Source organism: Dreissena polymorpha, chromosome 14 (genome assembly GCF_020536995.1).
Source record: "Dreissena polymorpha isolate Duluth1 chromosome 14, UMN_Dpol_1.0, whole genome shotgun sequence".
NCBI classification, from domain to species: Eukaryota; Metazoa; Mollusca; class Bivalvia; order Myida; family Dreissenidae; genus Dreissena; species Dreissena polymorpha.
This window is the reverse complement of record NC_068368.1, coordinates 8,550,602-8,578,285: the sequence shown is the minus strand read 5'-3', so window position 1 is coordinate 8,578,285 and position 27,684 is coordinate 8,550,602. Positions and strand designations below refer to the sequence as shown.

The 27,684-nt window shown below is 35.3% G+C and overlaps 2 protein-coding genes across 2 annotated transcripts; one reads left to right on the top strand and one right to left on the bottom strand.

Annotated features, from left to right (window-relative positions):
- Positions 1 to 1,557: 1,557 nt before the first annotated feature.
- Positions 1,558 to 2,157, top strand: LOC127858658 (achaete-scute homolog 1a-like). The gene has a single exon (XM_052395865.1). The coding sequence runs from the start codon at positions 1,558 to 1,560 to the stop codon at positions 2,155 to 2,157; it is 600 nt and encodes a 199-aa protein (XP_052251825.1).
- Positions 2,158 to 12,309: 10,152 nt separating this feature from the next.
- LOC127858205 (uncharacterized) lies at positions 12,310 to 16,040 on the bottom strand. The gene is made up of 2 exons (XM_052395177.1): positions 15,393 to 16,040; positions 12,310 to 12,919 (listed from the first exon to the last, which is right to left on the bottom strand). The coding sequence occupies exons 1-2, from the start codon at positions 15,979 to 15,981 to the stop codon at positions 12,660 to 12,662; spliced, it is 849 nt and encodes a 282-aa protein (XP_052251137.1). The 5' UTR covers positions 15,982 to 16,040; the 3' UTR covers positions 12,310 to 12,659.
- Positions 16,041 to 27,684: the final 11,644 nt, after the last annotated feature.

The window sequence follows — 27,684 nt, the reverse complement described above, 5'->3', positions numbered from 1 at the left end:
TTTCGTAAAATCAATTATCGATTCTATCTCGACAGTTTATATTGCCACTGTAAAGATGATTTCGAACGGAAAGCAAATTTTAGAGCACTGAGAATAATAGCCCAAACCACAAACGGTCGAATCAGTGGTATAGAGGACGACACCTTTTCTTGTATCTGTGGCTATAATGAACTTTGAAATACCGCGTTATAATAACGCTTCGTCTTCAAGAATAATTAAAACTGCCTCCCCTGTTTGTATTCTGATTTCAAGCAAAATAAAAGACGTTAAGTACCCATGCATTTAGATATGCACTAGTTTTGCTTTAATTCTAACTTAAAACCTTTGTCCTCAATGTGATATAATACTCTATATTCTTAATGTTTTGCTTTATCGTACAGTTTTAAATATCTTACTTTTACATATGTCTATATATCGTATCATCCAAAAACTATCATGTTAAGTATACCATTTACTGAACCGCTATCGTTTACATTATTCTAACATTTCTTGACAATAAGCATATTTCATTTAGAATCCGATTTGACCGTTGTTCGCTAATTTATTGATATATATTCCAACTTTCCACAGATATATATAATATGTATCTTAAACATTGCCAAAACATTTTTAACTTTATTTAATCTCTTATCGAGAGTGAAATTTTGTTTAAACTAAATGTATTTGAACCCTTTGTTTGTCCAATGCAAATAAGCATAATTACTATTTTCCCATATACGTTAATTTCTCAATGCCATCAAAAAAGAAAAACGTATTAATTAAATGTCATGAAATAATGGCTACCCGTTGTCAATTAATAACATTTGCAATAAAGATATCATAACCGATACATGTTTTGCAAAAGTTATGTCTCATTGTTCAATAGTGATAAACAATTTAATGCTAGTTTTTAAGCCGATCACATTTTTCTTAAATGTAAGGCACTGACAATTCCTTGCGTGTTGCAACCATTCCTTTTGAGGCGTGACACGTGCTTTTAAATGTTACTCCTGGTCTGATATCGGGAAAATTACGGTGACGCGAAAGTTTAGAATTAAGAATTGTTCAGTTGTCACAAATATTAATAATCTAGAATTCATTACTAGCCAAATGAATGCTCGGAGATATTAATATCACGTTCGTCCGATTGCAACCGTTAACGAGCGTCTTAACATTGATAAGGACGCTGATCACTAAAGAACGCAGGGGCGCTTTGTACGTCTGCTGGTTTCAAATAATGAGCCGCTATTTTGTAACAATCGAAAGGGGAGGAGTCAACATCGTCATGCAATTCTTGGATAATGCCGGCCCTATAAATACATATAATGCAGAACACACGACCTTATTTGCATTTAAATTTTTAATAAATTAATATTTAGAGTGAAGACGTCATCGAATTATGCAGTTGAAAGGAACGCGCTGCAGAATAGAAACTGTTCTTTAAAATTGACGGAAGAGAATTGCAGACGACAGTTTGCAGTTCGGAACGGACACGCTCGGAAATTATCGATGCTCTGTAAAAAGAATTTGTGACATAAACATATACAGTAGTACCCAAATTCGACGTTAGTATCGAAAATGAACCAAGAGTATGGCTATCAGAACGAACTAGAGATGCCGTCGTGCATGTTTCAACAGTCGCCCAATTTGTCGTACATGGATTCGTGCGACCAATCGACGCGATCCAAACTGTACCGCTTTCACATGGCGAAAGAAAACAGCGCCATCAACGGCTGCCGAAGGAAACTGGACTTTACCCAAGCGTGTTCGGCAGCGGCAATTTACGGAATCAAACCCGGGCAACATGTGACTGTTGCAAGAAGAAACGAGCGCGAGCGGAACCGCGTGAAGCTGATCAACATGACTTTCGCAACGCTCAGGGACCATTTACCTTACGAACCGGAAACCAGTAAAAGCAAGAAAATGAGCAAAGTGGATACATTAAAAGCCGCGATAAATTACATCAAACACTTGCAGGAGCTTGTTGACAATCACGACGCGGTGAATGCGGTTTTAAGCGACGCATGTTCGATTGATACAGTGCATTTTGACTTGCGCGCATGCGCAACCGGAACCCCAGAAAATTCTCGGAGCGTGAACCGAGCGGAATCCGAAGCGTCGTTTGATGGGCTAAGTACGGAGGAAGAGGAGCTGCTTGATTTTACCAGTTGGTTCTGAGTAAAGGTATACAGTAGGCTGTTTGGATATCACGTTTGAATCGTGCGGCAAATTATGGTTTTCTATTGTAATACTTTCTAAAGGAAAATGTTAACATCGGTTGAACTCACGATCATCATCATCATCATCATCATCATCATCATCATCATCATCATCATCATCATCATCATCATCATCATCATCATCATCATCATCATCATCATCATCATCATCATCATCATCATCATCATCATCATCATCATCATCATCATCATCATCATTATCATCATCATCATCATCATCATCATGATGATCACCATCATCATCATCACCATCAACATATCAACAAAATTAATATAAATCTTCATCATCTTGGCCACCATCATTTCAACCTACACTACAACAGTCATTAATGATACATTCTCCATTTAAGCTTGTCAGAAAGATATTTTATCGTCATCATCACATATCCATATTTTCCATTATGCAACAAAAGTCACACTCGATGAATTATAACCTTTTAAACACGATGTTGCATTTTTACTTTAATATATGCATATTCTTTTATTATAATAGACGTTTGGTTTCGTTATGTGCATCAATAGAAGGACGCGTTTAAAATAAGTGATGCATGTGTTAATAAAAATGAGACGCGTTCTGAGAAAACTGGGCATAACGCATGTGCGTAAAGTGCCGTCCCAGATTAGCCTGTGTCTCTTCTTAGCAAAAATCCAATTTGGGCGGAAAGTGTCGTCCCTGATAAGCTTGTGCGGACTGCACATGCGTTATGCCCAGTTTTCTCAGGACACGACTTAAATATATATCATACATTAAACAATCGGTGTAAAGTTCTTAACCGAGCATTGCGTGTTGTGCTTAGGAGCATTTACACGAGGACGATAAGCGCGTCTGTATTAATGAGGACGATTAGCGCGTCTGTATTAATGAGGACGATAAGCGCGTCTGTATTAATGAGCAAATGCCGAAGTAATATTACACAAGTTTTTAGACTCCAAACTTCACAAAAAGGCTGTTACAGTATTGCATGAAATGCTGGAGTTCTCTACCGAAAGGATGAAGAAAAAAAAACTATACATTAAAAATGTGCATTACCTCCGTATTATTCTTGTTTGTACACTTGCATTATTGAAAAATAGTTCAAATATCCATTAACCAGAGCTATATTAAGCTTTTCTTTTATCATTTACAAGTTGATTGTCCTCTGTTAAAAAGGTTAGCATATTACCGTCCCATGGCTATCATGTGTACACAGAATTTGATATAAGATAATAGTTTCTTTTGTACCTTTCGAAAAATGCTTTACTTTGTGTACGGTAATTCAATTTTAGTAACAGTCAATATACGTTTGAGACCTGAAGAAATGAAAGGTCACACATAATACTCACACCTCTTTTTACATGTATACCATGATAATATTGTATGCGTGTTTCGAGTCATCTAGTTTTTCATCAGACGGACGGATGGATAAACAGAAAAAAAGAGATTGACAGACAGACTGAATGCAAACATATGGCCTATTTTGTATACCAAGTTTCACGATCTTATCATTTGTAGGTGTAGAGTCTTGTTGAGTCCTTACAATATAACGAGTTTTTTTTATTTTTAGGTCTCGCAATATCCCCACATGGCCATTTTTACATGAATACCAAGTTTGGTCCAATAGTCGTCGGTACTTAATGAGTAATTCCATATTCATTGTGGTATTCACTTTTCAAGCAATCATTTGTGCCGACAAATGGACAGACCTACGGACGAACAGGGAAAACAATTGTCAAACAGACGTGTAAAACGGATTTAACCTATAGCTGAAAGTGTTCACAAAGTTTCATGATACTATCTTTAGAAATGTTTAAGTTATTTTATTTGAATGTTTTGTTTTAATTTATTCTACAGCGATCAGACCTTTGACATTTGTTGAAAAAAAGTATCCTGCATAATACTCACATTTCTTGTTTACATATATCAAGCTTCGTCCCACTTCTGTTTTTTAATGTAAGGGATAAACTTGGCGGACGGACGGGCTGACGGACTGCAAACGGTAAGACGGGCAGACAGACACAATGGACGGAGGGTTAACCTTTGGTCCCCTCAGATGAAACTGGCAGGGGACTATGAAAGAAACACATAATAAATTCTCTAATATTTTAAATCTTACCGACGCTTCTTAATGAGTTTAAGAAACACGAAATCATTTAATTGCAATCATACATGGATTTTAATCACTTGTAGGACAATTAAGAGTTTAAATTTGAAAGTTGATTTCCTTATTTATCGACCAATAAAGACCGCATTAGCGACCCGTTGCTTATGATTCAAAATAGGGGGATGCATTACTATAGTTATACCACTAATGCCACTACTAATAGTGTGATCGTTTGATCTTCCGTCAAATATTAAATCAGCAAATAAAACATGCAGCAAAATCAATTTCAATAACTTGTATTATGGGAGGTGTATCACTTCATTGAATGGCAGTCGCGTTCTGAGAAAACTGGACATAATGCATGTGCGTAAAGTGACATCCTAGATTAGCCTGTGCAGTCCGCACAGGCTAATCAGGGACGACACTTTCCGCCTAAACTTGATTTTTGGTAAAAAGAGACTTTCTTTCAACAGAAAATATAATTAAAGCAAGTGTCGTCCCTGATTAGCCTGTGCGGGGTGCACATGCTAATCTGGGACGACACTTCACGCACATTCATTATGCCCAGTTTTCTCAGAACACGACTCAATCCATAAAATGCAGCACAAATGCCATTTTAAATTGATGGGTATTTTCAATGTTATTAATGTTGAAAGGAATCCATTCTTTCGTTTTAGTGAACATAATAGTTTTTTAAATATACATTGCGTTAAGTTATTTTCAAGTTATTTGTTCATTAAAACGACAGCTTTAGTAAAAAAAACACACACACTAACAAAAACTGACTGTATATTTATGCGATTAAATAATGAATTAATTTTTTAATATTATTTGTGTCTTATGTAGTGTTGGGTCTCATTAGCAAGTTCGAGTTTTTGTTTAAAACATAGTTTATGTACATTTTTTTTACAGTTTTGTCGAACCTACTGCATTTTGGTTGCTCTCTAGTCTCTATTAAACAATGAGTAAAACCAAGGGCGATAACTTAAAAAACCCATATAATCCTTAAAAAACCCATATAATCTAAACCGTTTAAGTTAAGTTCGTTCAAAAAGCATATCTTTGTTCCATCATGCACATATCTAAGGAACGTGTCATGAATTATCACGGCCATTCAAAAAAGTATCTATTATCACACACTGCTACTCCTCTTTATCATTATTCAAACAGATAATCCACATCCAACAGATAATGTTTTGAAGACGTTTGAATAGAGAAGAACCTACTATTGTCATTGATGTGGTCTCGAGAGTTTTAAACCGGGGGTCATGTCGAGCAGGTCAAATGTCCACGTGGCAAAAGTGTTTGTTAGCCTACCGAATGAAGTGCCGTTGTCGATATGATTACTTTGTTCTCGGCGATAATCGCAGATTAGTTCCGAATGTACTTCACGCAATAGCAATCGTGACATGATATGGAAAACAATTGCCACTGATGTTGATTTTATGCTTTTAATCCACTTATGTTTAATGGAAGATATCTAAAAGTGATAAATCTGCGGGGTTTTTTCCTTTAGAGTACAAAGTGACCTTTAAGCAGCTTATATTGTTGTCTACCAAAGACATCCCTAAATAAGATCTAGTTAAAATGAAATATTATTTTAGTGCTGAATAAAAGACTGTAAAATTGTATTCAAACTTGTTACAAACACGATTTATATTACCGGTAGTTAGCTTTTATATTACATTTAATCATTAACATTATATTTATATGTGAAAAACGATTATTTAAATACAACAAAATAATTGTCCCGTTGTTATACAAGTGACAGTTCAAAAGCGATGCCGTCATTGTGATCTAATTAGAACACAATACATCGTTCTTTTATTTTTTATGGTTTTATTCGATTAAAACTTCGATGAAAGTTGATATATTTACAAGTATATAAGTATTTGTAGTGTACCGTTACATGCTGATGTACTGCCGTTACACAATATCAACAAAACAATTATGGATCTAATAACATACTGCTATAAAAAGACAATTTTATGTCAGTGTGAGTAATATGTAACATACACCCCTATTAACCCCGACCCCCGGGAATTCCACCGCCCACAACCCTGGTACTGGACCCGTGTCACTCCGTAGGTGTTCGACTATTGAAGCACTCACGAGACTCCAACCGGTAACAAATAACTTAGTTGCCACTTGTTCTTCAGTTCCAATCCCTTTTATAATACATATCTCTCGCTCAAATACCTATTAGCGGTATCGAGTACCATAAAGAATACCCTAACACGACATCTATTACGTCATCAAAAGTTCGTTAGCGGTTTCCCGCTGCAAGCCTCAATTACACGAGGAAAACCTCTCGCTGAGCCACGTGGCTTCTAATTAGCGTTTACGTGGCATATAACTGTTAAGTGTAAACCTCAAGGTTCTTGACGGTGCTGGGCATAGGCAGGTTTACGCTCTCTTAACATTCCTGACATAGAAAGTAAGCGCACTGTTAAATGGGTCTTGGCTTAGTCGGTAACGAGAAAGCAATTGTTAACATGTTTGTTACGCTAATACAAGACACTCTCACCATTAAATTCACACGCCTTGAAATGAAATCAAATTAAAGTATAAATAAGAAACATATTTTATCTATGTCAATTAGAATATATCGGGTAGTTACAAGGTAGAAATCCGTCTGTTTTTCGCTTTAAAACTTAAAAATAATCGCGTTTGTTCAAATGGACGTAAACGTCTAGAAATCCTACTTTCGGTTTAAAAGCGGTACCGTTTGAAAAAAAAAGTTGCTAACTAGGCTATAGATTTTGTTTTTTCTATGCCAATAAGAATATATCTGGTGGTTACAAGGTAGAAATCTTTTTTTTTTGCGCTTTAAAACTTAAAAATAATCGCGTTTGTCGGAATGGAGATATACATATAGAAATCCTACTTTCGGTTAAAAAAACAAAACAAACAAAACTTTCCAACTAGGCTATAGATTTAATTTTAACTATGCCAATTAGAATATATCTGGTGGTTATTAGGTAGAAATCCGTCTTTTTTGCGCTTTAAAACTTAAAAATAATCGCGTTTGTCGAAATTAACGTATACATATAGAAATCCTACATTCGGTTTTAAATTAAAAAAAAAAAATAAATTACTTGCTAACAAGGGTATAGATTTAATGACAATTTTCACACTTTCAAATTGCATCTTTATGTATTGATTTACATGTATTTCATTTCAAGGTGTGTGGCTTTAAGTACAATTCAACCATAAATTCGTCATGCATTATCATCACCATCACCATCATCATCATCATCATCATCATCATCATCATCATCATCATCATCATCATCATCATCATCATCATCATCATCATCATCATCTTCTTCTTCTTCTTCTTCTTCTTCGTCGTCGTCATCATCATCATCATCATCATCATCATCATCATCATCATCATCATCATCATCATCATCATCATCATCATCATCATCATCATCATCATCATCATCATCATCATCAACAACAACAACAACAACAACAGCAACCACAACAATTAAACATCATCATCACATCGCTATAGTTTTTTACCAATAATGTCGATTTCAGTTGTTACAATTCACTATAGTAGTGCTTTTATGATAATGTTATTTTTGCCAACAGCATATCTTGTTTGGCTGTTTAATGCAAATAAGGTAAAACACTTTGCCATTTTCAGTCATCAAATCTGAGTTATGTTCATACATCTATTAGTTTGCTAGTTTAAAAGGAAAACATTCGTTGTTACGTAGTTCCGAAGAGTCGCGTCGGTCACGGTAGGCTAACTATCGAAAGCTGCATGTAAATGTATTTTAATGTTACATTGTTTTCTATCTGCAGGTGACGAAACCTTCCAAGCGGAATATACTTATGAGTTGATTACAGACGACAAGTTATAGCTTCGCAACTTCCATCGCCATCGAATATTGATAGCTGAATTATACATTTGAAACGGAAAAAACACACTTTGCATGACAGCGCTGATATATTGAAATAAGAAATTACACTATTATATACACATTATCATTAATTATAAATCATACTTTTTTGGTTATTAAGTAAAGTCTTTGCAAAATATGATTCTATAAATAGAGTTTGGCGCGTGCCTAACGGTCTGTTACATCACAAACCACGCCCCATTGGATGGCGTAATCTGCATAACTGATGTGCAGGTGTATTTTGATGAAAAAACTTCGACAGAAAGAAACTTAAAACGCTGATGAAAGTTATTTGATGAAGATTAAATGTAATGGGTCATCATAAATATAAATATGCTTTTTTATTCAAACTTAATGTCGAAATAAACACGCCAACCGAAGATTGGCGATTGCAGTTGGTATTTTAGACATGACTTAGCACAATTTAAACCCCTCGAATGCACACAGTCATTAAGAAAAGTGCACGGTATGCGTTAGAATTAAAGGCGCATTTGACTTAACACTTAGTGCAATGAATTTGGAAGATTTGATCGCAATTGCTTAAATAAGTTACTAGAGTGTTACGCGATTGGACATTTTTTATTTGTGCACATTTTCAGCTGTAAGTCTATTATTAACTACAAGATTTCGAGTATATATTTTTTCCTTAATTTGAATATTGGGCACCCCTATCTGTTTGAACTTATTACTTCTTTGCTACATGTTACTCGTGATTAGAGCTTGTTGTGTGACTACTATATTCTCCACCCCATGTAACTTGCATTTTTTTCTAATTAAAGGGAGGCTAGTCCGTTTCTTCCAGTAGCAAAACCATGTTCTTTAGTGCCCCCTTTTTGACGTGAATTTTGAAGACAAATTATTGTTGATTTGCTGAACAATATGTTAAGAGTTATTAGGGGTAAGATTTCATTCCGTATGAGTTATATGTATTAACATATGCGTTGGTTTAACTGTTTTATTTTATAAAGAAATTTTGTATTTTATGGATCACAGTTCCTTAATTATATATTTGATTGCATCGTTTTTATTAGTAAACTAAGACCAAACTAGATAGTTAATTTAAGCATTCTTAATAATGAATACAATTTAAATGTTTGTATGTTGTGAACTTGGTCATTACTACTTGGAATAAATAATACTGCTTCTGTAAAAAGTGAAGAAAGGTACCCGACGGTGACCGAAAGGGGCAATGTTAACCATGTGTAAAATAAACAATGTCACCATGAGCAAACTATGAATTTACACCCTGAAAAAACAACAACAACAGGACAATAAACTAATCAATGTCACAATAAATTGAATAAACAAGTCTACGGTGAACGGGATAATGAACACGGTGTTTAGATTATGCAATTTCTATGGATATGTCACTCATATCATAGTTTCGTTTCCTGAATGCACGTGGACTATTACAGGACATATTGTCTGTCAACATTGACTGAATCTGTGGTGAAATATTCAATACAACATTACAGCATGTAGTGAGCGATGTAATTCAACATAAATTATGCAATCCCTAAGGGAATGTGATTGTAAACAGTGAAATACATGTACAACTTAAAAATGAACTATGTTATTGACAATTAATTATGAATTTTAAGATAAGTGAAATTATCAATTCACAAATTTGTAAAATTGCTATTCAACAGTGAGTGATATATGCAATTCAACAGTTAGTAAACTCAATTGAACAGTGAGTGCACTATGCAATTCAACTGTGACAGAACTATTCAACAGTGAGAGAACTATTCAACTGTGGGTTAACTATGGAATTCACCACTGAGTGGGCTATGCAATCCGTAGGAAGTCTACAGTGACTAAACTATGCAATTCAACAGTGAAATAACTATTCAACAGTGGGTAAACTATGGAAATCGAAGAGTGTGAAGTCCACAGTGACTAAACTATGCAATTCAACAGTGAAAGAACTATTCAACAGTGGGTAAACTATGGAAATCACGTAGTGTGAAGTATACAGTGACTAAACTACGCAATTCAACAGTGAAAGAACTATTCAACAGTGGGTAAACTATGGAAATCACAGAGTGTGAAGTCCACAGTGACTAAACTATGCAATTGAACAGTGAGCGAATTATGCAACTTAAAAATAAGTGAGGTATGCATTTGAGTGAACTACTGCCATGCAATTAAAACATGATTATGCAATTAACAAATGAGCATTATTGTATACTTCTAAAAAACTTGGAAAAGTGAGTTAACTTTGATATCTATTGATGATGGGAATTAAATTTGCCATTTAGCAGTAAATAAGATATAAAAGTCAAAAGTGGGTGAATGATGAAAATCATCAGTAAATGAACCATAATATTTTAAAAACGACTGGTTGCTCAAAAATACAAATTTTACATGTGCTCACTATGCGTATGATTATATGTGTCTTGTTCTGTGAAAACTGGGCAAAATGCATGTACGTTAAGTGTCGTCCCAGATTAGCCTGTGTAGTCCGCAAAGGCTAATCAGGGAAGACACTTTCCGCCTTAATTGGATTTTTGCTAAGAAGAGACTTCATTTAAACGAAAAATGTCATAAAAGCGAAAAGTGTCGTCCCTGATTAGCCTGTGCGGACTGCACAGGCTAATCTGGGACGACACTGTACGCACATTCATTATGCCCAGTTTTCTCAGAGCGCGACTCATAATTTTCACAAATGATATTATTTGTGACTAAAAGGGCTCTCATAACTATGCAAATCCCCCATTTGTAAATTATTTACTATGCAATGTGTGGATTATGTTCTATGCAATATTTGATCGTATGATGATATATATTTTTAATAAATAGACGAAAGACCATAGACGTGATTCTTTGCTTAACAACGGTGACAAAAACACATTCAAAGTGTCTTATATGTTATCGCTGAGTAAACAATAAAATACTTTTCCATCCATTTGACCCATAATTGACTTAAACCATGGATTAATTATTTAACATATTTAAATGCTCCCTTGAACATTTGACCTGGATATAAAGATCAACAAGTATTAATATTCATACGAATATTTTTATACGCACTGAGTCAAGTGATAACATCAAAGTCTTTAAATGAAAAAGCATAGAAACGACATACTCGACTCGCTGATTACGAATATCCGAAATTAGAAATCCACTTTGATAAGTTTTGTATGACAGTTTAATATTTTGTTATAACACCGTCATAATGGACTGGTGTGCTTACTGCGATATAAAGGCAGCTTCTTGGAATGTGCTGGAGGTCGAAGGGGACGCTAATAGTTGCATAAAGAACGCCATTGACTTTCATAAAACGGTCTGTCAGTCACACATTTATACTGCAGTTTGCATTACAAACATGCTATTAGAACGACCTATGCGTTTTTACTGCCACTGCGTCATTGGCGATCATACCAAGTCATTTGCGTTTTTATACCCTCAATATCTACTAGAGAGCCCTATATACCCAGGGGTTAATTGACACCAATAATTATGACCGTAGCTTGGTGGCTGAGTGGATGGGGTGGGGATTTTTGCTGGTTGGGTCAGTATATCGTCATAATGCTTTGTACATAACCAACGGGTCATTACCCCGTTGCACACATATGCACTCAGCCGCCCATCTAGCGAAGGCCCTTATTTCTGGTCTCCTTCGCGACGTGCACCCTGACCTTAATGGGCCCCAAAGATCAGGTCCGTAGCTTGCTAGGTGGCTGAGTGGAGTACCGACAGGTTTGGCAAGATATACATTCATCTTACATTCACACCATGTAAGCCATTCACCATTCACACACAAAATCAGGCCCGTAGCTTGAAGGGGGGGGGGGGGGGCTGTGAATATGTGTACTTGCAAGCTGGGTCAAAGATGTGTTCATAATGAAGAGTATTTGCATTAACAGGTATCGCACATCCTCTCAGTTACCCAGCTTTCCCTCCTTTCCGCACCATCTACTTCAACTAAGCTACCAAGAAAGCTACGGTCCTGATTTTTTTCTACTTTAAACCCTGAACGTAAAGGGCGCTACAATCAGCCCGTCGCTTTTCTCGGTTGTTGAGTTCATCGGGTGGGGTGGTTGGGGTGGGTGGGTGTGGTGATAACTGCTGTCGAAAAAGATGTTTGAGTACAAAACAGTTTGAATTTAATAAAACCGTTGCAAATTAGTATATGCACTATATACATGTATTACGTTCATGATTAATTGCCAGAATATTGAATAGCATTGCATATAACGATTCTAATTTTACATTTAATTTTGGTTCAAACACTTCTAGTATAGAAAACACAACAACACATCAAAGAAACAGCGAAGGCATTATATTATACAATATACAAATGTTAATGCAAGTTAAAATCAAACATTGTCTTTTAGAACCAGCATTTACTTTTTAAAAAATGCGGTTACATGAAACTTGGATTTAAATGTTCCAGTTGCAAAGCGTTCATATCATTTTGTACGAATGAGTCAAACACTTCATGCGTCTTCCAGTGAAATTTCCGGTTGGATTTGAGGAGTTTTTGCGACAGAGGCCCACATTCCCTGCACGCGGTCTTTCATCATCAAAAAGGTCCTTTTTGCCGGTCCAGGGGCATGATTGTCGTCGGCAGAGTTGTCGATCTTGTGTTCTGCCTTCAGGTGACGCATGTACAGATGATATGACGTCATAAAGATGGCGTACAGGAACGCAAGAATTACAAACGTAGTTAGAATTTCGAAAGTTCGGCACACAGATACTGAAATAGATTGAATAAGAAAACGTCACATGTTTTGATAAACAATATTTATCACTACATAAACTGACACACAATAAACACTTCTATACAAAAACTACTCTATACAATGAAATTGCATATAACTTATTATAAACCATACAATGAAGTATTCTGTTTATTATAAGTTTTTTTTCGACTCTTATAAGGATGTTGAGTGACAGAAATCTTCTCTTTGAAACATATATTTCCTTAAATGTTTAAGTTACTACTATAATCAAATGTAAAAAAGCACATCGAAATCTCAATCTGCAATGATAAAAAGCAAATCTTAGCAACCAATCAAAAGGGCCGGACCGATGAGAAACATTGTAAATTACATAGATTATGTAGGGAAGCTAAGTCTAACAAGTTATTTGGCAAAATATTTCGGATTTGCATACAGTTTTTTATGTTCAAGAATATACATGTAACTGCAGATAGGCATATCAAGCATGCGTGAATTGAAATCTTTTCACTACAAATTTATTAATCGTTAAGATTGGCCGGAACGACCGATTATTGTCGATTGTTGTTCTTTTTCACTTTAGTATACACGTATTTACAAAATGACTGTCAATATATTCAAACAGTGTTGACAATTTTATTACATAACTTATTTCACCAAGTTTTTTTGGAAGTTTCCAAGGCAGTCATTTGGTTGTTGTTGTATGGTATGACTAAACAGCGGAAAAGGAAGTCGTAAATTACGTAAACATCGATTCGAATTCACGATTTCAGGGCCGTAGCTAGAAAAGTAATCATTATATACAGGTGCTTCCAGTTTAAATTACATTTATGGAAATTATTGTTGACACATTTTTTACAGTTCTTATTATAAATGTAGGTACACAATAATATTTTATTTAGTTTTATAGAACAATAAGCAACACTGTTATGTAAATTTAACTTTAACAACCAACATTACCGATTCTTGTCGGTACTCGATGACGACAATTTAAATTAAACTCTGTGATGCTTTATCTCTAAAGCTTTTTGCTAAAAGTCGATACATTGTTGATGATTGTTCTGTGTTTCATTTTATGGTGCCCCGGAAAGTGACACTTCTGGTGATCTGGTAAGCATATTGCCATTGAGTAATTATATTGAAGCGTATTATTTTTAATTCTCGTTTATTTCAGTTTTATTTGAATTTAAATAAATTTTATTTATACTTTGATGTTGTATTAATACATCTTTGCCAAGTTGGAGGTTTGGCGCCTTTAAAACTGATTAATACCCCAAATGCTATGCTTTGCATGGAGCGTTCCTAGGCGGTGTCCCCAGTTTTATTCATTGGTGTTTGTGTTTTAGCCATGTGTTTTCTCCTGTGTTAAAATATGTGGCGATTATTCACTTGCCCCAAATAAAGGTCATTAAAGTTATGACAAAAAGATCTTCCGTTGAGACAACTGGAGTTTATATTACTGTAGAAAAACATCTTTCTTAGACCTCATTTGAATTGTGATGCAAAATAAGAAACGAAAGTGTTTTTTTCTTCTAATATTTTGAAAATAAAATAAATGACAAAAAGTATAAATTTTAGAAATTTAGCAAATGAATTCACACTGGTATTGTACGTGTAGGGGCGAAATGCTTATGGTTGAAACAGCGAAGAGGAAAACAACGAGTACCCGAAAATTTACACCAATGACATCATCCGCGGTCATCCGTGACAAACGTTTTTAAGAATTCACTACAATTCACTACAAAATTTATTTAAATTAAGGCACACGTTTTATTGTTTATGTTTTGTTTGAAAAACAGACTGATTACGTCTTATATTTGCTACTATTTACCATTTTCGCACGGGGTCATAATGAAAATAATCTTATGACGTAACGGTGAACATATATAAATACAATATTTTTTTCGCGTTAATGAGACCTACAACAAAAGATGACAGTAATGAAAAATTTGCACCAATAATGAACAAGCGGTTATTGCCAGCCATCAAGTATTATCCCCTGCCACGATACGTGTTTCTAATTTTACACTTTTAATTGACGTGAGCTTACGCCAACAGCCTAATTTTCCTTCATCAACAATGCATAAGCATACTAATTTAAAACAGTTGGGGGAAATCCAAACGGACCAACAAATTCATATATTTTTTTATTGTTTAATTGTAGTTTCTATTTTACAGTTTTTTTCAACACCGACAAATATTATTCTCTTTTTACCGTAAGTGAAAATAACGCATTTTATTTTTGCACAAATTCACAAGTTTGTATCTGTTATTAACTTATTTTACCTTATTAAAATATTGTTGTATAGTTAAATTGTAGTTTTTTTCCTCATTTTTGTTGGTTTACAAAGAGAGATAATATTCTATATTTGAGTGAAAATAACGCATTTTTCGCCCAATTTTACTTGTACCATTTCCAACGTAGTTAAGGTAAACACGGGCACTTAATATGTGTGTGAATTTACTATTAAAATAACAAAAAAAACATACCCGGTGTATCAGGTAAATATTCGATACGGCTCCATTGCCCAAAAGAGCAAGAGGCCCCTCTATTCGAGGAGGTCTCAATCTCGGCGGCAAGTCCGTTGTAATGTCCGGAACCAAGGCTCGTATTTCCGTGATTCGGCATCTGTGGCTTTGCTGTCGGGTCAGGTTGCGATGGTTCGGTCGATAGGTTGGCTATTGGGATTGTACTAGGAAGCGTAGACGGTCCCGTAGAGAGTATGGTTACTGCACCAGTACTTGATTGATGTGATGTGTTCGAGCAATGCGGCAAACATGGTGCTTGATCTTCACCGTCGGCTCTGGTAAAGTTACAGCTACTGAGACAAGCGTCTAGATCTTTGGTATCCAGGCAACAGAGGCCGCGGTTACGGAACACAAACTTCGGTCCGAGGGTCGGGCCTGGGTTGTAACACCGGCTGCAATTCCATGACATCCATTGGCTCCAACTACAAGGCGTAAAAATTATTTCATTGGTCTCCTGGAATACACATATTGCGGACACCAAAGCTGAGTGAAGGCATGTTAAAACCAGGCAGACGCATATACAGACACGTCCGTTCAATCCAGGCGGCATTTTTTATGTAGTTGTTATCAGTGAATTTTAACGTTATGTGAGAAAGCATACGACTGTTATTGACGCGGTTGTGCGACTGGCAGATTAAAATATTTCAGATATATGTACAAATAATCGGGCGATTCCTAACGAGCGAGAAATATATATTAGGCTTGCATGAAAACTGTTTTATGATAATCTGGACTTTACGTCATGATGTTTAAAAATTATAATATATGAACGCTGACACCATTCTAGGTTAACAATGCATCTAAGACACGACGCAAAAAGTAGTTCGGAGATTTATTTCAGGTTTTAAAAAATCTGATTATTTTTTTTTTTGGGGGGGGGGGGGGTATCTTACAAAATACTCGCTCATTTTTTTCTGTAGACGATTTGTAAAATTGTCGTTTTATATTACCAAAAACATGCAACATAAAGTAATGTATTGGGACAAAATTGGCTGATATTGCAATCGTTTAGTCCGATTATGTTATCCTCCAAATACCGGTAGTTTTCGCATTATCATTATAATTATATTAGCTCATACAATCTTTTTTTATTTCCACACATCAAAACTTACATACTACTAGTCTTTTATATATTGATGTCTTTATTGGCTCGAAAGCAACGATAAATATATATTATTGTACATTTTTGTATTTATTAATTTATTAATTATAGTCTCATCAATGTACACAATATATAATCACATACATAACACAGTTTAAAGTACAGTACATTTCCAATCTTAAAAGATTTACAAGAGACTTTCAATGTTAACATGACTAACCAAGAAACACAATAAGATAATCAAGATCCATATACTATACTTAAAATACAGATAATACCAATAAGATCTAAAGAATCCTTGTAAATCGGGTAATTAAAGAAAAGATAGAAGGGATGTTAAAACACATTCTCAAAATGGGTGTACAATAATGGAAAGTGTTTGATCAGATCTAAACACAATTTGATTAACAAGGGAACTTTAGGATGGAGCTAAAACAATTTCACTAGTAAAACAATTGTCATATATGCACTAAAACATATATCTTGAAATTTAAAACTAAAATATGTCTAACATCAAATTTGTTGGTTTTCAAGTATTTACACTATTTTCTTTTATTCAGTATGTTGAAGCAGGTTTTGACACTATAAAAAGCTATGTCTGAATAAGATAATAATAATCCTACTTTATCAGTATCAGATAAGGTTAAACAAGGTGCATCTAATTCCTCTGCCTTTTGTAACAAATCAAATCTAATAGTTTTATATAGAGAACAATGTAACAACACATGCGTCTCATTTTCAATAGTATCTGGGCAATGAAAACAGACTCTTTGCTCAACTGGCCAACCATTGTATCTTCCTAACTCAATACCCATTGGCGCAGTTCCACTGCGGAATTTTACAATATCTCCCCTGTATGACATATTACAAAATAGTGCTAAAAGAGCCTTCAGTTTCATAAGTGTGTTTGAACGTTCTATATAATCTCAGTTTATTACGACCATTTCCATTTCTAGCAGATTCACGATTAACATCATTTAACCAATCTTGCTTAAAACTGTCTAATATTTTAGGTAGTACAGAAGCATAAGTATCATGTTTTTGTAAAGGTATATCAATACTTTCCAAGTTATAATCTTTGAGCATGTTACAAACTTTAAAATTCCAATTTTTACATGTACTTCTTGCAACACTATTGGTCCATACACATATCTTCCTACTCAATCTTCTATGACTCATACAACTAAATCTATAGCAACTGGCTAATACACTTTTCCAACAAGGGTAGGTTATAGGCTTCCAACCAACATCTCCTAAACAGCTACATTTGAGGTATATTTCCCAACATTCAAGAAGTAGCGAGCAGCTCTATTCTGCACTGCACTTATAAAGGAGAAATTTCACAACCCCATATGGAAGAAGCATTTGTAATTACTGGAACAACTGTTGACTCGTACAATTTTTAAAACGCTTCATACGGAAAACACCCAAATGTCTTTGTTTTAGCGGTCTACGTTCCTAAATCTCTATTAACAGATTCAGCAACAGTTCTTGCAGAAAAAGAATAATCTAAGTGCTCAGTTAACACAAGACGAATTTTAAACACAAAGCTTGAACGTTCTACAGATGGATTACGAAAGTGCACAATATTTGATTTTGCAGGATTTACATTCATGCTGCTTGAAGAGCACCATGTATTAAGAATATTTAACATATTTTGTAAGTCATGCTCATTCTCTGCAATGAGTACTATATCATTCGCATACAGAAGAATATGTACATTTTCGCCATCAATATCCACTACTTTGCCAGCAGCCTTCAGTTTCAAAGCAAAATCATTTATTTATAGATTGAATAGTAATGGCGACAACAAGTGCTAAAGCCATTAAATTTAACAGAGTACATAACATTTTGATAAATAGATTTTTCAGCATTTTTTAACTTTAAAGGGAACCAAGTGTTGACAATTTTACAAATAGTAAGTCTCTATGGAATCGAACGCCTTTCTGAAATCTTTAAAGGCACGGTATGTTGATAAACGGCGTTTTTTTTTCGACTATCAATTATACTTGTAAGCGACTGAATGTGGTCAACTGTAATACAACCACTTCGAAAACCATTTTACCCTTCGTATAAAATACGAACAATAAGAATTCAATCGTTTGTTAACTAATGAACAATTAATCTTATACACAGCCGGTGTTATAGCTATACCACGGTGTGACATTTGGTCAATAGGATAACTAGTTGAAGATTAAGGTATTGGCTTGATGAAAGTTTTGTTCCATATGTTTGGCAAAGTACCAGTTTGAAAACATTTATTATACAGTTTATGTTAAAAGGAAATAACAGAATTATTTTTCAAAACTTCACCAGGTAGTTTATCCATACCAATGGCTCTATTACGCTTTATGTCAAAAACTGCCTTCCTAACATCATCTATTGTAAAATCTTGGATAAAAATACTATTATTAACATCAGGTTCTATTGACAAGTTAATATCAATATTTTCCGAGTTAAAAGACATAGTATTATCATAATTATATAAATTACTAAAATCAGTTTTCCATTTCTCGAAAACAATTACTATAATATATATAATCTTATATACGAAAAACTGTTAAATGAAGTTCAACACACAAATTTAAAACCACGACATATAAAAAATGACAATATATATTTGCTGTTGCTGTTGAGACGGACCCGTTTAGTCTGAAGCAATGGCCACATTTGGGTTTGAATAACAACAACATACCCATGCATGGATGCATGCATGCAATCAATCCATCTCACAGTCGCTGTAAGATGCGATAATTATTTTAATTCTCTATGTAACAATATACTGTGGGTAGCTAGTTGATCTCTTTATTAATATTTTGTAAACAATTTTCTCATTGACTTTTAATTTCACTTAAAACACTATATTGACTATATGTCTTTGCATAAATTGATGGGTTTAAGCTATATTAATTTGCGTACTCTATGGAACAAAAAATAATGTTCAGATACAAAAGCATTGATTTTGTGCTCATTCATTAGCATGAAATAAATGATAAACTACCGACACTTAGATAACGAACTCCCTTTCAATGTTATCAATTGACATGCGAACGAAAAGAATGTAGTTTATAACCAAATATACATTGACAATAAATTTATGTTTAACAATAAATTTATGTTTATCGACTGACATTTTAATCCTTATTAAAAAAATAATAAAATATATATCCTACGTATTAAAAAACACTCCTTGTCAAACAAATAAAAATCCCCGATTCATTTAAACACACATGGCGTGACACACATTGAATGAAAAGTCAAAAGACTTAAGATTTTAAAGAAATGCGCATTTTAAAGTGTTGTTGTTGTCTTGATTAAAAAAAACGTATTTTATCCGCTTCGTTGATTTCATTATTAAATTCGTTGTGTTTAGACACGTAATGTAGAAAAATTATCGAATTACATCAACTGAACCTAGAGGTGTGTCCATCAGATCAGAATGCACCTAAACATTGCGCTATAAGTGACATAACTCAGCATATTTATAACGGCTACGAGCGACCCAATTCATTAAATGTTATTCCTTGACGAGAACGGTAATGCTGACGCTACTATCGAAAAAAGGAGCAGAAAAAGCACAACAAACTAACCAAATACCCACATGCAGACGCGCACGTGTTGATAAATAATTTATATGTTTGTGATGTCTTAGCATCTAGCGCATTCCTTTTTTGCGTTGCGCGCGATACAAAATACGACAGACGGATAGACGGACAGCTGAAGGTCTATATTCCCCATTCTAAAGTGTACGGTTTATGTTAGTCAGTATTCTGGTCTAGATAATCGCAAAAAAAATATTATCATACAGGATTATTCCGATAACAGAGCAATGGTCTTTTCGTGATGAGAATAATAGTTTTCATCGGGATGTGCTAAATGTATGCAATCATCATGACTTATCTTTAATATTGATTATTTATTAGGTTAATTAAATGACACTTCATGTGCGCAAAATGTGCGTAGGGAACGTGTAAGATTAAGTCCCAACAGCCATATCAACCATATGGTGTCCGTCAGCAATATCAGCCAGAAATGATGGAAACCCGGAAGCTCCTCATTCCAATTATGTCCGAGGCATGGACACAACAAAAAGATACTTACATCGTTGGTGACAAACTGTACATAAACATAACACTTTACCAGGAGCCATCGAAACCAAGGATTCGCTAGGACTGGAGCGAGAGTGGCGTACGATGAATTGCTTTACAAAAATGCTTCCGTGGCTAACGGGCTAGAGGTTTAGGGAACACTAAAAGCCTGGTTTCAGGATATCTCTGTTGTGAGTTTTAAGTTTCGTCACCTCGTCGTCAGTCACAGCAGCAGCTCATCGAACATCCCTGGGGTCATGTGAGGATTATGTGGAACGGTGTGGGATCTTTTGTCCTTTAATCCACCATAGGTGGAGCGTACACACCAAGATGTGGTCTTCTTAGACACAACGGCTCCATCTTTTGGGCTCGCTGTCTCCATCTTACCCTACTTCTTCTTCTCTTGATAAGTTTAAAATACAGAATCTGAAGATTGCGTTGATTCGTTATAAAAGCAAGTTACAGGTCCCCTTTTGCTTTATTTGCCATTGGTACTTAACAATAGTTTTAGATGTGTACTCGACGAAGGCTTGATTTGCAATGGCGATATTCAAATGATGTCTGTTTTTGAAAGAGTGAAGCGGTACACAATCGTAGCACAAACTTAAATGCTACCGTTTCCCTACCGCTACCTATATCCTGGGTAAGGGTAACATCGAACGAGGAGCGTTGACGAAACGATCAAGAAGCGCGCCGGGCGAAAGGCGAACGACTGGGTAACGAATGCATAGCGATTGAATAGCGAATAATGGCGTTTATTTATTCGCTCGCAATATGTCGGTCAGTCTAAAAAATTGGGCACCATTAAAAGACAGCGCGCAAAAAACGGATAGAGGCGAATGTGAGAGTGGCCATAAATAATTTAGTCACTTATACACCATTCATATTCGCAATGGCGTATGCATTACTAACAATTCTTCTGCCATTTTTAGAGTTTGTGCCTTGTGGGGATAAAATCTTTCATTAAACATAATTAAGTATACAGGTTATTGCGACAAAATTTACGCACACCAATGGAAAAGACCAAACTGCTCTATACTAGCCATGTATCGTGAAGATACATCTTTTGAAGTACGGTGTATTTTTCATAAAAAGCATGAATTTTTAACATGTTTTTTTAAATATTGTATTGCTAGCTACTGAAACATCAACTGCACACTCATTTTGATAAGCCTTTCGTATGTCTTCTGCTACTAATACACACATCTGAATGATTGTTGCGTAAATGTAAGCCCGAATATCCTGTTTTTCAGCGTGTATTACTTTTATGAGAATTCTTTAAGCGTGCACGAACCCCATTTTTATCTGGCCACTGAGTTCGAATGAAAAACGTGTCGTGATAATATTTGTTTTGACACGCTGATATCATGTTGTTCCAAATTGTCTTTGAGGGCAAACATTTGCATATTTCATCATGTTTCTTTTTAGCTAAAGTCTTTTGTATACTATAATACTGGATACGTAAAACTTGACGATAGTGTTTATCCCTTGATTGACGATTTGAGCGCGTATATATCCGTGTTAATTAAGACCGTCGATATAAAGAGTACACACTATCCCTAAGTTTGGCCATTTAATACCAAAGAAACGACTTTAAATTTTTAATGTACAAACATTGCCTTCAGATACTAACATACAAGTCTTGTAGATCCAATTTATACAGATACACTTTGCTTTGGATCAACCCAATGACAAACAATACCACTACATTGACATTTGTGCAACTTAATTTTCAGCAATATCAATTTAACCAAGTTAATATTTGTTAGAAAATGCAGAGAACACATTTTGCGCTGATGTCCGACTGTAGGTCTGTAACGGCAAATAATACGCACTTATATGCATACTTTTAATGTGTCTAATAGACCCAGCTTATCGAGGAGTAAGACAGTCCGATACAGAAGATGATGTTCACGTAGGCATGGTTTATAATAGTCTTTTTTCTAAACGACTAACACTTGCGCGCTCACAATATTTCAGATAGAATTAATGTACAATTGCCTTCCACGACAGCGATCAATCGACGACGTCAGAAGAAGCTTGTTTTCAGGCTGGAGATCTGAAGAAGCAGACTTGATCGCTTCTCCGATCCAAACAAATGCAGAAAGCGAAAGATAAATGCGATGCTTCCTGCACATACAATGACCACTCGGAGAAGCTTTTTAAAGCCGACGAAACGCTCGAATCCCGTGAAGATTGGTCACGGCGGTACGTATTGCTCACAATATCCGGAAGAATCGTGATTTGCAATATATTTCACAGCAAGTCATAACCGACGTCGTAAACGGACGCCATGCTCGATGACGTCATGATTGTTGAGTGCCGCTACTGTGTGGTGTTTACTATATACCGGCATTTTTTTAATATAATTTTCGGACATTTAATTATTGTCCTTTAATTTTCGGACACCTGAAATTTTTGAATATTTTCCGTGTCTACATAATCGGATACGAATTTTTTTTAAGTGTCCGAAAAATAATTACGGTATATAAATAATTATAAAATGCATCAAGTACGATTGAAAAACAACAGCATACACACCAACATGAGACATAAGCAAGACATGTGGATTAGCTGCAACTTATTGAGTTTATGCACACATCGACACTACGTCTGTTAAAATGATTTGATTCACGGTTGTCTCTTCATGTAGCTCTACAAATAACAGAAATACCGTCTTTGTGACATATTGGTTCAGGCGTTCGCAAATGGAGCGCTGGATGTCGAAGGGTCAAGTCCGCGCCGGACTTGTTCTGTGTTCTAATGCCGTCGATTGGCTACTCAACATTTAGTTTTTAATCATTGATTGTCTTCTTGTCAAGCGTCTAACGAACATAATAGACATTGTGAATAAAGATGCCCATCAAGTAAAGCTGTTTCATAATTCAAAACTAATTGCGGCAAATTCGATATAAATAGTGAAGGCATGTATTCCTCGATGAAGATAAGTCATACTAGTGAGTCAAAATTTAAGTGGTCCTTATTCGCGAGGAGAGTCACTTTGATACATTTACTTTACTCGTCTTGGTACCGTTTTATGCGAAGCCAGGACCGCGAGCAACACTAGGACTAGTAACCCGCCTCTTCTTCCCGAGGTGTTTTTTCTCCATGGCGAATACAAGGTGTTCTTCCACATGTTCAAGGTACATGCAAGTTTCATGATTTTCAATCATAAGGTAACATGCAGTGGAACCGTTCGGCCTTTGTGCTTGTCAAACGTTATATGAAGAAGGCGGATAAAATATGCACATGATCTATAAGATATTTAATAATATAATTGATCCGCATTATTGGAAAATGGCTCTTATGCAATATACCAGCGCTGCTCCAGACAAGCTGGTAAGGCGCTACCCTGTCAACTAATAACACCAGGAACCTTGCGCGAATTTATTGCAGATAGCGCGGCTCCTGACCAGACTGCGCGACAGCGCAGGCTTATCTGGGACGACATTTTACGCACATGAATATAGCCCGATTTTCTCAGAGCGCGGGTCAAGTAATAATGACCTGTAGACAAACCCGGCATCCATTTTACTGTTCCAACTTAATATGGGGAAGGATTTCAAGTAAGTAAACAATGTGCTTTCATTTACAATTTAAATATAAATCGGTATAAATTGGTCAACGTACTAACTGAATGACAAGTGTACCGGTAGTCATGATTTTTCTGTGATATTACATACATTTATAAGTATTAATTAGTTTAAACATATTTTATTTCCAAATTGACAATTACAAATAAATTACAATTCACAAAGTATAATATGGAAAAAGGGTTGGACCTAACGTTCTACAACAATATCGGGGGTCTTTCCATTGAGTATAAAGTTACATAGATAAATGTGACTGTTTAAGATGTAAATATTAGTCGTCGTTTTGGAAATTGTACGAAAACTACTTAAAAAGATAGATGCAACTACTACTTTGACTATAATGATAGTAATAATAATAATAATAATAACCGTAATAATAATGGTAATAATAATTATAATAGTAATACTAAGAAAATAATAATGATAATAATAATGATAATATAAGTATAGTAATAATAATAATAATAATAATCAATAGTAAAAAACACTTTGGTGTACAAATAATATAAGTATAATGATACACAATAATGCACAATAATGAGTCCTGTCCTGGTGCGTCTATGCAAAACGCTTCGTCTCTGATATAAATCTTTGCACTTCAGTAAAAATAATGACATTTTCTTCGTCGTTCAATGATTGTTTCCCATGGAGAAAAATATCAGAATTTAAAGGGTGAAATGAACGCAATGCATTAAATAGAAACAATCGCTGTATGTGGTACTTAGTGCATTCAAAGAAATAATGTGAGGTATTTTCCATCTCGCTGCCACAGGAGCAAACAGGCGAAGTAGTCAAATGGTTTTGAAACAAGAAACAAGTTAAGGTCACTGCAATTATTTCTTAATCTTGCATGTAATATGGAGGATTTCCTATTCCCAGTAAAAACATATTTGGGAATCTTTTCGCTAGCGAAAAATACGCGTTTCACATTTGATTTAAAATGTGAAATAGTATTGCTGTTACGAATATTCATGTCTAAGGAATTCCATAGATCTATGGCAGAGGGTAAAAAGGAACGGGAAAATAATTGTGTCCGTCGTGATACAATGACGTAGTCGTCTCCGTTGCGTAGAGAGCGTGATGATTGTTGTTGAACTGTGGGTGGGAGAAGATTTGCCAATTAAGTGGGACTATGACCATTATGTATTTTGTCCATATTAATTAGTTTTATATACTGTCGTCTTTAATCAAGAGACGGCCATTTTACTTCGTTGTACAAATTAATGAGTGAAACAGATCTGGTTAGACCGGAGACAATTCGCGCAGCTTCGTGTTGAATTTTATCTAATAATTTCTTTTCGTATAAAGTGCATCCGTCACAGACAACACACGCGTATTCAAGCATTAGGCGCAAATGAGTGACATATATAGTGTTTAAGCTTTTTCTGGAAACTTTAAATTTAAGAGACCTCATTATTCCCAGTACTTTCGATGCCGATTTCAGAATGTTATTAATATGATCATGCCATTTACCGTCATGTCCTAAAGTTAGACCAAGATGTTTATGACTTTCAACTAAATTAACTGGAATGTTATCAAAGCAAAGTTGAGGTAATCGAACATTTTTTTGGGTTGTAAATGAAATTGCTTCCGTTTTCTGTGGATTGAAGTCAACCAGCCATCTTTTGGCCCACACGTTTATCTGATGTAAATCTTGATTCACTATACCCTCAAGATCACTTAAATTGGATGTCGTACAAGATAAAGACGTATCATCTGCGAACAAACGGGTGATGCTAATAAGATTATTGACAATGTCATTAACGTAAATTATAAAAAATAACGGACCAAGGAGTGAGCCTTGAGGAACGCCAGCTTGTACTTGCAACACATTGGACATAGAGGATCTGACAAATACTTTTTGAGTTCGGTTAGATAACCATACAAGTAACTGTTTTATCGTCAAGAGGACGAGCTATTTGATCGAAAATATCAATAAGCTGGAAGACAGTAGAGTGACCTCTAAGAAATCCCGACTACTTACAATATATAAGGTTATGCGAAACAAAGTGGTTATACAGATGCTTGTAAACAACTCTTTCCATTAATTTACCAAGGCAGCTTAAAAGTGAGATGGGACGATAATTCGAGGGTGTATTTGCATCTCCTTTCTTAAATAAGGGCATGACCATTGCTTTCTTCCACAGTGCAGGAAATGTGCATTCTTGTAGTTCTTTGTTAAATAGCAAGCAAAGTGGTTTTGCTATTTAGGAACACGTACGCTTAAAAAGTAAATGGCTGATTAAATCTTCACCAACCGCTTTATTAGTAAATAAAATCTTAATTATGTCTTTTGTTTCAGATTCATTAATTGAAACTTCGCCTAAGCAATTAAACGCAAAAAACACTAGAGTCAGGTAGAACTCCGGAAGACGTGTCTAGCGTTGATATTGAAACGAAATAATTATTTAGACAGTTTGCCTTTTCTTCGTCAGACATAAATATTTATATTTCCATCAGGATCAATGGTTTTTAAGGGCGGTATCATATAATGAGAATGTGAGCGAATGAGTTGTTTTAAGAGCTTCCAGTATTGCTTAGAGTTAGACGCCTGTAAGTCGTTTAAAGTAGTTTCAATATTTGAGAAAAGGTATTCTTTAGCATGTTTAATCATATTGTTGACTCTATTGCGAACATGCTTGAATTTAGCCCAATTGTTTGCAGATGGGTGTTTTATCGCTTGGGATTTGAGGCGATCGCGTTTCCGCGTAAAAGAACGTATCATGGAATCATACCAGGGTTTATCGTTAGGACGCACAGTTACATGTTTAAATGGGATACTCAATTTCATTAATTCAAGTAATTTGTTCGTAAACAATAAAGTTGCTTCGTCTATGTTCGTATGGTTAATGAAGTTCCAGTTTTCGCTATCAATTAAAGCATTTAAACGATTGAAGTCTGCACGTTTATATAGCCAAACATGTCTCATGGTCGGTTTGCTGATAACTGATTCAACTTTAATATGTACGGCCGTTCAATGGTGATCACTGATGGAAGAACAGACGGGAATAATCTCGCTATCGAGCACATTAAGAGTATTGGATACAACTATAGGATCAAGTAAGGTAGAAGTGTTAGCCGTGACTCTGGTTGCATTTGTAATCGTATTACGTAAATTAAATAGTGCAAGTGCTTGTTTTAAATGCGTGAAGTCTTTAAGATGGTCCTCGTTTATGTCTCCGACCATAATTAAGTTTGAATTCACATCTTGAGCTTTATGGATACTTACTTCAAAATCATCCCAAAACGATACATTAGCGCTTGGGGGGCGATAGAAACAGCACAACAATGCAGTGAAATTGACGGCTTGAATTTCTTTCCAGATCGAGTGCAAGGCGTGGCATTCTAAGTCAACCATGCGGCGCGATAATATAGACTAATTCACGTATATAAGTAAACGGCTTGAATGCGCTGTATAGTCCTTCTAGTGGAACGCTATATTAAAGCCTTCAATTGTTAAGTCATTATCA